At 35.7% G+C, this 17,577-nt stretch overlaps 1 protein-coding gene across 5 annotated transcripts in view; it reads left to right on the forward strand.

Moving 5' to 3' along the window:
* The window catches only part of SPAG16 (sperm associated antigen 16), a 1,158,987-nt gene that overhangs the window by 654,750 nt on the left and 486,660 nt on the right, over positions 1–17,577 (forward strand). For 3 of the 5 annotated variants that reach the window (XM_077956655.1, XM_001082826.5, XM_028831079.2), the window contains one exon: positions 767–952. The exons of the other annotated variants lie outside the window; for them this stretch is intronic. In XM_077956655.1, the coding sequence (XP_077812781.1) occupies positions 767–952 (186 nt within the window). The remainder of the gene's footprint in view (positions 1–766; positions 953–17,577) is intronic. 5 annotated transcript variants of the gene reach the window in all.

Genomic DNA, 17,577 nt, shown 5'->3' on the forward strand with positions numbered 1-17,577 from the left:
GTATTTTTAGTAGAGATGGAGTTTCATCTTGTTGACCAGGTTGTTCTACAACTCCTGACTTCAAGAGATTCGCTGGCCTCGGCCACCCAAAGTGCTGGGATTACAGGTGTGAACCACCACGTCCGAGCCTGACACCTACCCATTTCTTAAACTAGCTTTTGTGTCCACCACTTGAAAGCCACTGCTTTGAGGTCTACTAATTACCAAAATGCAAAATTGAATGAGTCATGCCCTTAAACATCTCTTTGATCTCTCATGATCTAAATCAAAGATATCTCATTCCTGATTCACTTCTTCCTTCATCCAAACTTCACTCCTGAAGCACTTAATTAATCTAAACATAAGCAATGCTGACTTACTGTTTCATATTGTATTATGTTTTTGAAACTGATGTAGCCCATCTCTAAATTTTTATTGTTCTGAGGTCCGATTATCCACAGAGCCTAATATATACAACGCTGAACCAAACAAACACGTGGTAACGAAAACACTAATTTAGTGAATTAATCTAGAAGAATCTAGAAGAATTAATCTAGAAACTGCACAGCAGCAGTTTCTCTCTTCAGCTTGAATTACTAAGCAAGTCAAGTTAGCAATTGTGTAGACCCAAATAAGATAATAATATTTAGTCATTTAGATATGCCACTACAAGTAGAAATAAATCAGATACATACACATACACACAAATTACTCATAGAATGCAGTATTCATAAAACTTAATTATGTTACTTTTTAACAAACTGTGTTTTTATGTTTTTGCAAATAGTGGCAACACATTGGCTACTTCAAGTGGTGACACTACAGTTAAATTATGGGATCTATGTAAAGGCGATTGCATTTTGACCTTTGAAGGACACAGTCACGCAGTATGGTCCTGCACGTGGCACTCCTGCGGCAATTTTGTGGCTTCCTCCTCACTGGATAAAACTAGCAAAATCTGGGATGTTAATAGGTAAGCAGTACTTTAAACATTACTAATCCTCTGTGTTGATACATACACATAGGTAAAGTTCTTTTTTTTTTTTTTTCTCGATGCTACCCCTGGGAAACATTAAAAGAAACCGTTAGTTGATAAGATTATAGAGAGTTACTTAAATAATCTTTGTGAAATCCATTTCTAACTCCATTAATCTTTGTTGATATAATAATTTCTTTCTAAATATAAGTATCAAGATCAAGCCTGTGTAATAAGATTAGAATTGCTTCATTGGAAAGCTGTTTGTTTTAAGCAGGATAGAAACAAATACTTCTTTTAAAGAGTTGGATTTTTAGTTCTGCTTTCCACGGGCTTGTTGTCGCCCTGTACTGTTAAATTTCATAGTTTAACGAACATAAATCTAACAGAACTAATTATTTTCTTTATGCTTAATTTGTTATGTTGTGATATGCTTAATTAAATGTTTCTTGTTAATTCATAAATTGTAGGAAATAGTACATTGTATTGTATGTAAAATCCTATACATATGTGGATTTGGAAGTGTTATGTTTTGATTTTAATTCAAGATAGACAAAGTCATTATGTTTAAAATATTGAAATTACTATCACCCATATATTTTTGGTATTCATTACATTCTGTTAGTTTTGCAAATATGATACAAAGAGGTAAATGTAGCTACTATCAAATATGCTAACTCCTTCAGCTAAGCGGTTATATATCATCCATCGAACTTTCTCAGTAGTCTGTGGTCCCAGCTCTGGAAGGGCCTCCATCCAATCAGAGGAACACCCATAACAGCAGAGAAGTGCCCTCTCCTCAGAGGACTGAGGTTCCATTTTGAAGGTCCCCCCTTCAAGGGTCTACCTTATTCCCTGTGTTCGCTCAGTCCTAGGGGTGGTAGCTCTTTCTTGAAGTTGTTATCTCCATGATAACTTTAATGTTCTCTTTTCCCTTTTTTAGTTACTTAGTTAGAAACTTTATTCAGTTTTTACCATCCTGTATGTGAAATTATTATTGTTACAATGATAGGTGCAAGTTCCGTTTCCTGATAAGTCCTTGAAAGATCTAGGGCATTAGTGGATAAGTAGCATAATCCACCTGAGTCATAAAGCTATAGCTAAATAAAATTAGCATGCTCCATAGGAGAAAACGTGATTGTGAACTACATATTTTAGACCTGTGTCTATCTGAAATAGTGACAATTTCAGATAGCTTTTAATTCTCAGATGGGTACTTACTGTTTATCTGGAATGTCTAATCATGTATAATTCTTTATTATATTTCTATAAGATGTGACTAGATTTCGTAAATATTATAATAGATCAATGGAATTTTAACACTAGTATTTAATTTGAATTTTGTATCACTTTTGACTTGGTTGAGGATCTTAATAGAAAACAGTGATCTATTCTGAAATGTGATATGTCTTTAGAACTCTTAACTACTCAGGGTGTTTAAAAGCAAACTATGGTTAAAAAACTAATACTCAGTAGTCTCAGCTCTACTTGGAATGATTTCAAACACTTTGACTTGACAACTTTTCTTTATGACCCTGGTATCTAAATAATGACTTCCCATTGGTACCCAATAAATCTTGATATAACAGATCAAAATTGCTTCTGATTGATGCCAAAATTCTTTAAACTTCAAGTTTCCCATCACTGTCAAAAGTTCACTTTCATCATCAAGGACAAAAGAAAAAATTGTACTAATTTTGGCATTGAGGCAGTGGATAAGTATTGACAAATAAAGTAGAAATTGATTGTTTCTATAGTGGCTATTGATATGCCTTTCAGAGTCACAAAGTACCAAGCTCTAATTTATAATTACTCTCAGATCAATACTATATAGATATGTCTAAAACTAGTGTCTTTCTTCAAAATTTCATAGATTATTTGAACTGGCTTTGTTACTTAAGGCAAGAGATTATTTGCCTTGATAAGATGGGTGGTGGTGGAGCTATGCTATGCTGTGTCATATATTCTTGGCTTGATAGTGCATATATATATATATGTTTCAGAATTGGACAATACTTGGTAAGAACATCCATTTAGTTCCTCACCAAAAAGTTGGATCACTGTGAAACATCAACAATACAAAAAATTTCATATCAAGATTCATATTTACTGAGTGTCAATCAGAATCTATGAACAATTATCTATGACACTCAGTCTGAATAATTCCATATATATATTCCATATATATATATATAATTCCATATATATTCCATATATATAATTCCATATATATACTCCATATATATACACACACACACACACAAACACATACACACACACACACACACACCAAGTCTTACTCTGTCACCTAGGCTAGAGTGCAGTGGCGCAATCTCAGTTCACTGCAACCTCTGCTTCCTGGGTTCAAGCAATTCTCCTGCCTCAGCCTCCCGAGTTGCTGGGACTACAAGCACGCACCACCACACCCGGATAATTTTTGTATTTTTAGTAGAGATGTGGTTTCACCATGTTGGTCAGGCTGCTCACAAACTTCTGAGCTCAGGTGATCCGCCCACCTCAGCCTCCCAAAGTGCTGGGGTTGCAGGCATGAACTACTGCACCTGGCCATGCTGCACAGTTCTTAAAAAATAACAAATTTATATTGGTAGACAGTATTAGTCACCAGAGAAGAAAGAGTTTGGAATACATTCTTCTCTTTTCACACCCATCCTTTCCTTCAAGCTTCTGGCTCAGTCTTGAACAGCCTTGATTGGTGTTCTATCCCTATCCCTGCAACTGTTTCAGAATTGGACAGTACTTGGTAAGACCATCCATTTAGTTCCTAACCAAAAAGTTGTATCACTGTGAAGCATCAACAATATAAAACATTTCAGATCAAGATTCATATTTACTAAGTGCTAATCAGAATCTGTGAACAATTATCTATGACACTCAGTCTAAATAATTCCGTACTCTACAAGGTTTCTGTGAATAATTAACAGTAGCTTTATTATTATCTTCTGAATGATCAGATATATAAATTGTTACGTATTTCACTTAGTGGTCATTTGAAAACATACATACCAGTGTAACCCAAGCAGAGAGTGCATGGCACATGGTGGTTTACTCACATAAATGAATAAAGAGTGAATCAACAAGTAAATATGGCGAAAGTATTCTAAATATTCTCCCTGTCCCATCCACATTCAAACTATAATATAATTACGCTGTCTTATCCTACACAAATCAATAAAATGATGAAAATGGGACAGAAAAATCAGAAAATATCTCAGCTATAAAAAATAATTTGTATTTCTTTAGAGGCATTTAGAGGCATTTGTGCATAACATTAATCAATAAGTATTCATGAAATGACTTAACAGTATTGGCCTGTGTTATAGACGTAAGACAATTCTCATACTCAACCATTGCCTTCAATGAGATTACAAGTAACTTAAAATGCAGCAATTTTGAAGCAATAAGGGAATATGCAAAGCATCTACCATTTATATTTATAATATCAGATCAGGTATTCTAGTTGACTCCTGGCTGCTTTTCTTCCAAGGTAGCTGGGTATTCGGCTGAGCAGTTATATCACACTGTTACTCTGATATTTGGAAGGCAGACCATGTGCCTGCTTTGCTTGTAACTTGAAGGAAAAGGGGTTGGAAACAGTCAAAATGTTACTGAATGTAGCTCTTCCAGCTGTTTTAACAAGGTGTTACACAGGCAAGAATTGGGTGGTTTGTATCAAGGACAGTAGGAAACAGACGGACTTGTAAAATTCAACAGCTTCTTGACCCCAAATGTTGGGAGATAAATCTGTGGTCCTTATTTCTAAGTGCATTGTGTCTGATGCTCTTGCAATTACATGGGAAGAAGAAAATAAAGAATGTTTAAGAACTATGTTTACTTTAATTTGTGGTTACTGTGGCATTGCATTGCCTGGAAGCAACTATATTAGAAACCTATCAATTTTTGAGAGAATTGGATTGACAAGGAAACTATGAGCCTATCCTTAAAACCCCCTGACTCTTCAAACAGTGAAACAGTCCTCAGAGCCCCAAACTTGCATCCAAAAAAAGTGGACTTGTATTTTTGCACAGTTCAGAAGGCAGGCAGAGACCATAGCTCCAATCTCAATATGGCCACAGAGGATAATGAACAAGAAGGAACCTACAATGGAACTAAGCCAGAAGCCACAAAGAACAATGGGGAAAGGTGCTCCTCTGGGAGACAACCATGGTCCAGTCAAGGAACTTTCCTCAGTACCATGGCAAAGTTCCTCATGATGCCTGCCTACTTTTTCACTATTTGGACTAGTGATGCTTGTATGTTTCCCATGTTTCTATTTTCTGTATTACAGTTTATACTGTAGTTATTCTGTCCTTACTTCACAATGGTACATCGTGTTCATGGTGGCGATGGTGGTGAGAAGCAAAAAACTTGTATTTTGTTTCGTTGGTTACTGTATAATGCAAGTGACACTGTTGAACCAAATGATGCAGATTGTGTGTCAGCCACAGATCATGAACTGTGAGACAGGCAGTAACTGAAGAAGAGATCTGGGGATGTTTCTTTTTTTGCTTGTGGAGGGAAGAAAGTCAGTGAACATTCTATATGTGGAAGAAAGGATGACAGCCAAACTGTGGCAGAGACTGTTAGCTTTTCACTAGAATCCACTTTCTCCTTCTTCCGTGTTAGTTGGGCACTTGGCTGTATATCTAAATGATATTTCTTGGCCTCAGTTAGTTAAGTATGTCTATGTCACTAAGTACTATACAATAGAATATAAGTTAAAGTAGCAGGCACTGTATCGTTATTCTTCCTGCCTTGTGGTGGAATGGAATACCAATGACAATGAGCACAATAATCTTAGAAGCCTATTATTGAAAATGACAGAACAATTGTCAAGCTGCTTGAAGTAAAGCCACCCCTGTTTTGTAACTCCAGTTAGCCTGCAACATTCTCTGGACTCTCCAGCAATAAGAAAATACACTTCTAGCCTGGGTGGGGTGGTTCACGCCTGTAATCCCAGCACTTTGGGAGGCCAAGGCAGGCCGATCACAAGGTCAGGAGATCGAGACCACCCTGGCTAACACGGTGAAACCCAGTCTCTACTAAAAACACAAAAAGTTACCTGGGCATGGTGGTGGGCACCTGTAGTCCCAGCTCCTCGGGAGGCTGAGGCAGGAGAATGATGTGAACCCGGGAGGTGGAGCTTGCAGTGAGCCAAGATCATGCCACTGCACTCCAACCTGGGCAACAGAGTGAGACTCCATCTCAAAAAATAAATAAATAAATAAATAAATAAAGACACTTCTACTTGATTTGAGACATTATATTTCCAGTCTATTTGTTACAGTATTTTTGCTTGCCTAGTCCACCATAGGCACCCATGAATACTTTTCAGGTGGTTTTTCCCTCATGACATATTATTAAGGCAACAAAGACAAGCTCTGAAGTATTCTCAAATTATTTGAAGTAGTAGTAATGGAAATTTTGTGCTGATAATAGATGACCAGTCTACCCCCTCTTTTTTCTTCTCTTGCCCCTTCTTTCTTCCCATCTTTATTGTCTATTTCAATGCTGTTGGAGTCCATGAAGTCCTGCTTGCCAATAGCAACATGTGTAAGTTGAATGCTTGGTTTACATGGAGGTAATGCTTGTAAGACTAGTTATACATTATAAAAATATGCAACTATAAGTGTCTCCATGAGTATTAATGATGCTTTCACTGAAATAATGAAAAACACCAAGAATTTAAATTTTATATAGCATTGACCACATTTCCTGATAGGAATGAGTTTTGCTCATTGTAGTTAAGCTGTTGGAATAAAAATAGTACCTTCCACATGGTTGACCTCACAGGTTTATTTATTTGATTATAGATCCAACAAATATGCATTGAGCACTTCGTTCTATGCCTTATTCTAGTTACTAAGCTATAATATTGAGTAAGATAGACAATAACTTCTGCCCTTATGTTGATGGCATTATTTCGGGAGGCAGAAAATAAGCCAAATGAAAAATGATAATAATTAATAATTACATATAATATTTAGAGCTGACAAATTTTGTAGAGGAAAAATAGAGCACAGAAGGTGAAAAGGTATAGCAGGCATTGAAAAGCTTGCAATTTTAAACAGGAAGGTCGAGAAAATTCTTGTTATAAAGTTGACATTTGGATAACCTGAATAAGGTGAAGCAGCAAGCCAAGTAGATACTTGGGAGGAGAATATGCCAAGCTCTTCTGATCAGGAAGCTTTCCTATGGTGGTAGCATGACCCATGTGACTGCTAAGCAGCAAAGAGGCCAGCATGACTGGAATAAAGTGAGCAGATGAGAGAATGGTGGGGGTAAGGCAGTTAAATGAGTGTGCACATATAACATAGGGCCTTATAACCCCTGTCAATTCCTTTGACCTTTAATGTTCATGAAACAGGAAATCATTAGAGGGTTTTGAGCAGAAGAGTCTCAATCTGTTTGACATTCTACTAAGATGACTCTGGCTACTGTTTTGAGATTAGATAGTGGCAGAGGAGGGGTGGAAGCTTAAAAACAGGCAAAAGACCAATTGGGGAACTATTGTAACAATCCAGCCCAAAGATGTAGAAGGTTTTAGCCATGAGAATAGTGAAGGTCAGAAAAATTGTATTCTGGATAGATTTGAAAGATAAAGACAACAGGAGTTTCTGAAGTACTGTGAATTGTGAGAGATAGAGAAAACAAATGACCTGTTACATTTTCATACAACTGAAAGGCAAAGGCTCATTCTCTTTATACTGGGACACTAATATAAACATTATAAAAGGCTTTTCCAACCAGGTGTATCAACTGGTGATCCAGAAACCGTGACAGAATGAGGAATGCCTTCTCATTGTTCATCTAACATTTCCGCTGAAGAAAATGGAATGTTTCACTTCTGCACACCTCCTAGCATCACTTCATTTTTATTTTAGTAATTATGTAGCCAGTCATAACCCCTGTGCTGGATGAGATGACAGAAACAGAAGTCTATTTGTAAAGAAAACAGATCAATTAAGAAAGAGGAGATGTGAAATGTTAAGATTGTTGTAATGAATCACCTTCTGTTAATGATATATACTAATATTTTGAAGGGGAAGGCAAATAATGCATGAAAGTGGACTCTAAAATTAAAGAAATGTTCTTATTATAAAACCAATAATAATAAGATAGCACCAAACTAGTAATACAATGGAGTTTAGTATTTATAACACACAATGTTCCATTAGTATATTTTATGTTCTTTATGTTTCATTTGCAAAGTTGGCTATGCTAGCAAAGGAGGATATATTGTATAATATGAATGGGTTTAAAACACCATAATGTAAGAAGAAGTATTAAGACTCAAGGGCATGGATTATTGGTACATTAATACCTGTCTTATATTGTAAAGATCCCCACTTTGCCTTCTTATACTTAAAAGGGCACCCAAGGTATATATTAATAGACTGTCAAAGTAATGCTTGAAACATAATTATGTTACATTATAAGAAATAGTAAGATACTTAAATTGACCTCTTGTGATCAATCTCTCCTGTTACACCAGGATAATTAATTATTACATCTTCTTGGATTTTCAAGTACATTCAAATGAATTATTCCCCCTTGACATATGGGCTTGAAATGATATCTGAGTATTATGGAGCATAAACACATAAATAAGCACAAAAAGTGAAGAAAACAGAATACAGCATGTATTTTTTCATTTCCTTTCCCCCCAAAATTACATAATTAATAAACACTTTTCAAGAAGTATCTACCTTATGAAGAAAATTGTATTAAAGCTAAAGTTCAGATTTCATTTAGCAAGTTATGATTGAAAAATTGAGAATCTCTTACATTCAATTTGGCTTTGTGTGTATGTGTGAAGAATGGCTCAAGCAAGTGTCCACTGCAATAAACTTGATGTGAATGTTCTTTGATACCAGTATACATGGATCAATAATTTAAAAAAAGGTAAATGTCATTAGGATTTTAAAATTCATCCCTATTCCTTTCTACAGTAAATGCTATTACATATCAATGAATTGTATAATTTGGATCTAACATGCTACATAAGGTACACTTTCTGTTTGTTGTCTCATAAACCAAAAAAAGCTATATATTAGACATAATTAGAATGAGTACAAATGAAATTAAAGATATTCCAAAAAGAGTGTATATATATATATATATATATATATATATATATATATATATTTTATGACATGATAAATTTCTGCTTCATTACTGCCAACCGAAGCAAGAACTTTAGCATGTAAAATATGCAACACCTTTTCTCCAACTCTACACAAAATAATCTGGTCAATGCGTAAGTCTTAGTCCTCCTCGATGCTGATGACTAACAGGGTTTAGTGTATTTCTGCTCTAATGTATGTTAAAATAAAACGATATGTAGCCATAGTCCACCTGAGGTAAAAAATGAAAATCACGTTTGTTTTATATTTAAGATTTAATTGTACATGTATGCGTGTGTGCATTCTCACACATTTATGTATACTTATTTGTATTGATGACGTGAGTTTATTCAGCTCAAAATTAATTATAGAGTGGCAAAAACTAATTATTTAACTATCTTAAATATTTTAAATCTCAATCAAAATATTTATATATTATCTGTTACTCCAAAACCGAGCTTTTAAAACCATTTATTTCAGACAGCAACCATTATTATTATATACCTAAAACATTGTTTTTGTAATTATTAAAATGGTTTTAATTTACATAAAAATTTAAAATTTGATTCAATTACTATGGAAACAAATCAAATGTCCAAGGACATCAAATCAAAATAAAAGAAGTAAACTGGTTACTAAACATAAAAAATGGCAAGCAATACAATTTTGGCAGAATTAAACTAAATACTTTCTTATTGTTAAACTATACTGATATATGGAAAATCATTTCTATTTAGATAATAAAGATGAGAGGTTTTTTTCCTCTTCAAGGACTAGAAAATATAATTTCGATAGAAAATTTAAGTAATGTTACCTCCCATTGTCTGACATGAGTTTATGCAAAATCCTGACACTTATCAAAAAGAGCAGAACTTGTTAACTTGTGTTCTGGGTAAAAAGACCGGACCATCTTCAGTCAAGGAACCATGGAATAATCTTTGGCCTCCATGTATGTAATCTAGAATGAGTCATGAGGGAAGCAATACCTCCAGCAGAATTCTACCTTCTAGAAAAACATCCCTTCCTGATTTTTTCCATACTTTCTTATATCCTTCACTAGATTTGACAGCTAATTACTAAAAATCACTCCTACTTAGAAACTGATTGTTTATTTATCCAATATTTACAAGCTCTGCACCAAGTCATATCCCTGGAGCTGGGGATATAGCACTGAATGGAATGGTTCAGACCCTTGCCCTTGTGCAGCTTACATTATAGAGAAAAGTGTCACTGGTTACCTGTGCCTTATAAATCATTAGACAAGCTCCCTTTCTTGGCCATCGATCAAAAGATTGATTCCTTTCCACTAGAGATGACAAGAGGGTATCACTGAGAGTGACTGTCTTCCTCAGATGTCATGAATGAATCCTAGTTCTCTATTAATGGAAAGAATTAAGAACCTTGCGAGTAATAAGCCACCAATGAGGTGAACATTAAAAATGGTGCCAAGCCTTCTTATCTTTACAAAGGTGATTTTAGTTTTCACGAGCATTAGGATTCTTTTCAGGTACCTGTCACACATAAACCACCCAATTAAGATCGTTTGAAGCAGTTTTCACATGAAGAGCAAACTTTCCTGTGATGGTTCTATTTCAGGTTGCTTTGCGATTATTATGTCAGTTTGCTTTTTGTTTTGAGTAAGGAAGAAAATAGTGAATTTTAGAAAAGTACACATTAGCAAGAATCAATATAAAATGCTATTCAGCAATAACAATTAGAGATAATAATATAAAGATGTGCTGTATCTCAACCTGTTTATGTTTAAAATTTTTATCTCTGGCTAGTAAAAATTGTATCTTACATATGCAGACAAATTCAGAGGGATCCAAAAATAGTGTTTTCCTATTTAACGTTGAAGATGTAGAATGACATAGTTATCTTTTGTATTTTGTTTCAATACATGTCCTAGTAAAATTTCTTATCTACAAATTCAAGGCATACACGTACTATTGAAAATTTATGGTAATTTTATAAATTTGCATTTGAAAAGGTGCAAAATTTTAACCTAGAAACACAAAACATGTAATTATATAACAGCCATAACTACCATTAAAAAAGTGGGCATTTAACGTTTTAAAATTAGCTGTGCCAAAATATCTGACACATTTATGAAAACCTCTAATGGTTCCAATTTTAGAGGTGACATATGATTTATTTCATTGTGTATTTTTCTAGCTATTTTGTGAAAAAATTTAAAAAGTTTTTTTAGAGATAGCATCTTGCTGTGTTGCCTGGGCTGGAGTGCAGTGGTACAATCATAGCTCACTGTAGCCCGGAACTCTTGGTCTTGAGCAGTCCTCCTGCCTCAGCCTCCTGAGTAGCTGAGACTACTGGCAGGCACAACTACACCTGGGTAATTATGTATTTATTTATTAGTTTTTAGGAATAGCGGTCTCCTTATGTTGCCCATGCTGGTATCCAATTACTGGCTCCAATTGATCCTCCTGCCTTATTCTCCAGAGTAGAGAGGATTACAAGCATGAGCCACCCGCTTCTGGTCACAAATCAAATGCACTTTTTAGAAAATATTAATGCTGATATCTCCAGAATAAATTAACTTCACTACTTTACATACATAAATTAATATAGCATATGTCTATGCAAAACTATAATCATAAATTATATATCTGCACCCCAATAATAGTACCTATGTTCCTAATCTTTATGAATTGTAAATCTCTTATACAAATAACATTTTAATTAACAAATATACATAAATTATATATGCAATAACTTCTTACCCCTAACTCTTATTTTCTCCTAACTTATTTATAAACAACCTACATTGTGTTAGACTTGAGGCTTTCAGTGATATCTCTAACAACAAATTATCTCTTCATTACCTGAGTTATAATGATTCTCATTATCTATGTTCATATTCTTACAAACCACCAAGGAACCAATTCCTAAATTGAAAATGATTGTTCACCTTCTCTTGTGAGGCCATCGGGATTAATCTCATTAAATTAACAGCCTTATTTATCTGGGTCACCACAAAGATGCCAGCCATTATATTCTAGATATTGTTCATATATCCACCAGTCAGACTCTATCTCTCACTTACCTCTGATCTCCTTCCACTGCATGGTTTGGAATTAAATATCTGTCATCAACAAAATATTCTATATCCTCAGTCCCTTCAGTGTACAATTTATCTTCTTGCTTATACTGGCTATCCATCCTTTGAGAATATCAATTTCCTTTTCTAATTGAGCCTGTAACTCCTTCTTTTTAATCCTTCTCTGGAGATTTATAATCATAATGAATATTAAGCATGTGGATGCTATCACTGAGGTATATAAATATAATTTATTTTAAAATTTTGCATACATATATATTAATTGACACACATAAACACACACATACACATATATAGGGAGAGAGAGATTGTTCTTGGGATTATGACACAAATTTCACAAATTTGGTTATGCTATTCAGCAATAACAATTAGAGATAATAATATAAAGATGTGCTGTATCTCAACCTGTTTATGTTTAAAATTTTTATCTCTGGCTAGTAAAAATTATGTCTTACATATGCAGACAAATTCAGAGGGATCCAAAAATAGTGTTTTCCTATTTAACGTTGAAGATGTAGAATGACATAGTTATCTTTTGTATTTTGTATTTTGTTTGTATATTGTATTTATTCACAATAAACAAATTTGTGAAATTTGTTTATTCACTAATGGGTTTCTAGTAGCCAAAACACTGAGGTTGGAACATACTGGGAAAGTAGTAAACATTTGTTGAATTAATATCTTAACTAATAACTTATGTACCCTCCTGCTCTTCACGTCTAGACCACTTTACTTCCTCTCTCCTCCCACAAAATTACAGCTTTTTATACGTACTTGCTTTGTGACTATACCATTAGCTTCCTTTCCATTTTAGTCATATACTGGCCCCTTCATTGCTCTCATCATATTTTGAATAACATAGCACTTGACTTACTGTCATCCTTGTTTGCAACATGGATATTGAATCCAATCTGAAAGGAACTAGCCTCACAGTTCCTTCCTCCCTTGGTTCCAACTTCTTTCAAGTCTTGATTTTACGTTTTCTACACTGTGAGCACCATTTCTTCTCTCTCCAGCTTGTATACTCTAATCAGTCACTACAACAATTCTTTGATACCAGCAGTATTAGTAATTAATTGTTTACACCTTTTTATTTTTTTTGCCCTTGATAATAGCCTTCCTCTTCTTTCCTTCTTCCCCTGAGTAGATGCCAAGGTCTTCCTCACATAGTTTCAATTTCCTGCCCCTCTCTTCTTCCACATTTCTTGCCTGTCAAAACCCCAACTCTGGCTAAACCTAATTCTCTGCCTGCTTTGCCTACATCTGTTCAGTTGAGCATGGCTATGGAAAAAAAATCAGAATCAGGCTGACCTGTTTCATTTCATGTTTATAACCTCAACTCACAAGTTGAAAAACTGAATTTTCTCTGTCAATTAACTTTCTACAATATGAGATGAGTATTTCATACCTTTCTCCTCCATATTCAGATCCCTAACATTCTCCCCAGTCACTTTTTCTCTGAGCGACAACATGGATTTTTATTTCACTGAGCAAATAGAAGAAATAGAAGAACATTTTTATTCTTCCACCAAATCCATCAATGATTTATATTTCCTTTTTCTCTGGGTATTGGTTGGGTATTTCTTCTGTATTGACTTACCTGGGGCTGGGGAGTCTGGAATAGTCATTCACATGTTTCTAGCTTCAGTTGGAACAGCTGGGGAAAGTTTCTATGTGATATCTCATTTCCACATAGTGGCAGAAATGGGCCAGCAGCAGGAAAAAGCAAGCTCCAATTAACAAGAACTCATTCAAACCTTTACTTACTATTGTATCATTGACCAAAGCAAGTCACATGGCCAATATTATAGTTCATGTGGAAGTGGAATACTCAAAAGTGTGCATATAGGAAAAGAAATAATGGCGACTTCTATGGACTACATGTTTGTGTCCCTCCAAAACTCATGTGTTAAAGCCTAAATCCCCCATGGGATGATATCTGAAAGTGAGGCCTTTGGGAATTAATTAGATCATGAAGGTAGAGCCCTTGTGAATGAGATTAGTGCCCTTATATAGGAAGAGACAAGAGACTTTAATTTCTTTGTTGTCCACCATATGAAAATACAATGAGAAGATGGCCATTTGCAAACCAGAAAGTGGGCTTTCACCAGGGACTGGATCTTCTGGCAACCTCATAGATTTTCCAGCCTCCAGAACTGTGAGAAGTAAATGTTCGTTATTTAAATCACCCCATCTGTGGTATTTTTGTTGTAGCAGCCCAAACTGACTAATATAGAAATTGGTACTTAGAAGTGGAGTGCTACTATTTCAAATACCTGAGAATATGGAAGTGTCTTTGGAAGTAGGTAATGGGTAGAGTCTGGAAGGATTTTGAGGTACATGCTAAAAGAAGATAATATTGCTATGAGGGGACTTTTAAATGTGCCTCTGGTAATAGCTCAGAAAATAAAGAAGAGAGCTAGAAAGGGTCTCTGTATTAGGGAATACATAAGTGATCATGTAATGTCGCCAGAAATATGGACAATAAAGGCTATTCTCATGTGATCTCAGACAAAAATGGTTAATATGTTATTGAACAACAGAGAAAAGGCAGTCTTTGTTAAAAAGTGGCAAGGAACTTTGGTGACTTGTATTCATGTTCTAGTATTTTGTGGAAGGTAGAATTTGCAAGCAATGCATATGGATATTAGCTAAAAAAATTTCTATGTATAGTTTTAAAGGATCAGCTTGGCTCCTCCTGGCTGCTTATAGTAAAGTGTGATGAGCAAAAGAAATTGAAGAGAAAGAAGGAATCACTAAGCAAAAAGGGACCAAAACTTAGAGATTTGGAAAGTTCTTAGCCTATCCATGTTGCAGGGAACACAAAGCGTGTGGCCAGGCTACCATTTCATGAGAAGATTAGTATGAATGTGATCCAAGAACCTAATCAGACATCTCAACAGAAGCCAGGTATAGAGATGGAAATACACCACAGAAATACTGGCACCAAAATGGAATAAAGTGAAGAAAAGTTGTTCGACTTCTTAGACCCTATAGCACTGAACAGTAGAACTATTCAACTGCAAACACATGTTATTCTTCAATACAAGAGAAGAATGACCCTCAAGTCATTTTCAGAGTTTATCAGGGCTGCCATTCTCACCAAAGGCCCAGAGTACATGGGCCTGGGGGACAGGGCTGCCTCCATCTCAACTTTAAAGGGCAAGACCAATATGTGAACCCACTAATGGATGGGGTAATATTCTTGGTTCCTGTAGGCCATAAAGAGGCTGCTCTGAGCCATGGAGTCATGACTCCCACTTGGCAGAGCTACTGGGGCCTGTGTTCCTTGCCTAGCAGTGCTGCAGAGGCAAAACTTCCATCCCACTGGGTCCAGAGGCAGAGCATCATCAATTCAGGAGGATTATTGTCGAGGCTTAAGCTCTGGTAGAGTTTGCCTTGTTAGGTTTTGGAGTTTCTTGAGACCTGACACATCTATCTTTCTTCTGATTTCTCCATTTTGGAATGGAAATATTTGTCCTATGCCTTATCCTATCACTTTATTTTGGAAGTACATAACTGGTTTCACGTGTTCACAGGGAGAGAGGAATTTTGGCTCAGAATAAACAATACCTCAAGATTCAACCATATATAATTTAGATAATATTTAGATAAGGCTTTGAACTTTAGATTTGATATGAGACTAGGTACAACATTTCTGTTGGCATGGAATTAATGTATTTTTATTGTGAGAAGGACATGAATTGTGGGGGCCCAGGAATGGAGTGCTATGGGCTATATGTTTGTGTCCCTCCAAAGTTCATATATTGAAGCTTAAATTCCCAATGTAATTGTCTTTGAAGGTGGAGCCATTGGGAGGCAATTTGGTCATGAGGATGGAGCCTTCTTGAATGGGAGTTGTGCCTTTATAAAAAGAGACATGAGATGGTGAAACCCCATATCTACTAAAAATACAAAAACAAATTAGCCAGGTGTGGGGGTGTGCACCTGTAATCCCAGCTACTCAGGAGGCTGAGGCAGGAGAATAGCTTGAACCCAGGAGGTGGATGTTGCAGTGAGCAGAGATCATGACGTTGCCCTCCAGCCCGGGCAACAGAGCAAAACTCTGTCTCAAAAAAAAAAAAAGAAAGAAAAGAAAAGAAAAGAAAAGACATGAGAGACTTTGCTTCTTTCTTCTTTGTTCTCTGCCATGTGAAAATATTTTAAGTGTATTAGCGTGCCTTAGAGGGACAGAACCAATAGGATATATATATATGTGTGTGTGTGTGTGTATAAGTATATATATCATTTTATGTATATATGTATCTGTATATATATACGTATCTTTCATATATGTGTGTATATATACAAGTATATATACATATGGGATATATATACAAATATATATATACACACACACACAAATATATATATATATGGGAGTTTATTAAGTATTAACTTACACAATCACAGGGTCCCACAATAGACTGACTGCAAGCTTGAGGAGCAAGGAGAGCCAGTCTGGGTCTCAAAACTTAAGAACGTGGAGTCCGTTGTTTAAGGGCGGGAAGCATCCAGCATGGGAGAAAGATGTAGGCTGGGAGGCTAGGCCAGTCTCAATTTTTCATGTTTTCCTGTCTGCTTTATATTTGCTGGCAGCTGATTAGACGGTGCCCACCAGATTAAGGGTGGGTCTGCCTTCCCCAGTCCACTGACTCAAATGTTAATCTCCTTTGGCAACACCCTCACAGACACACCCAGGATCAATACTTTGCATCTTTCAATCCCATCAAGTTGACACTCAGTATTAACCATCAGACAGTCATTTGCAAAGCAGGAATTGTGCACTTGCTAAACATTAGATCTGATGGCAACTTAATCTTGGATTTCCCAGCCTCCAGAACTATGAGAAATAAGTGTTTATTATTTTAGCCACCCAGATCCTAATATATTTGTTACAGCAGCCCAAGCTGACTGAGATAGCAACCATTTTGCCAACAATACACCTTCTTTCTAGCCCTTTATTTCTCTTATAATCACTTTCTTGCAAATATAAATGTAGTATTGTAGTTATATTTTTACCATATTTTATATGACACAATTGATGCTTTTTCAGTTGAGCTAGATACTTAAATACAACTTTGCACATCATTTCTAGGAGAAAAGTTGACCTGACTTTTTGTCTTAATTTTTATACGTAGATTGTTGGGGAATTTTTTATTTTTATTTTTTTGTTTTGTTTTGTTTTGTTTTGTTTTTGTTTTTTTGAGACAGAGTCTTTCTCTGTCACCCGGACTGGAGTGCAGTGGCACCATCTTGGCTCACTGCAACCTCTGCCTCCCGGGTTCAAGCAATTCTCCTGCATCAGCCTCCTGAGCAGCTAGAACGACAGGTGCATGCCACCACGCCCAGCTAATTTTTGCAGTTTTAGTAGAGACTGTGTTTTACCATCTTGGCCA

The sequence above is a fragment of the Macaca mulatta genome, chromosome 12, assembly GCF_049350105.2.
Source record: "Macaca mulatta isolate MMU2019108-1 chromosome 12, T2T-MMU8v2.0, whole genome shotgun sequence".
Classification (NCBI taxonomy): domain Eukaryota; kingdom Metazoa; phylum Chordata; class Mammalia; order Primates; family Cercopithecidae; genus Macaca; species Macaca mulatta.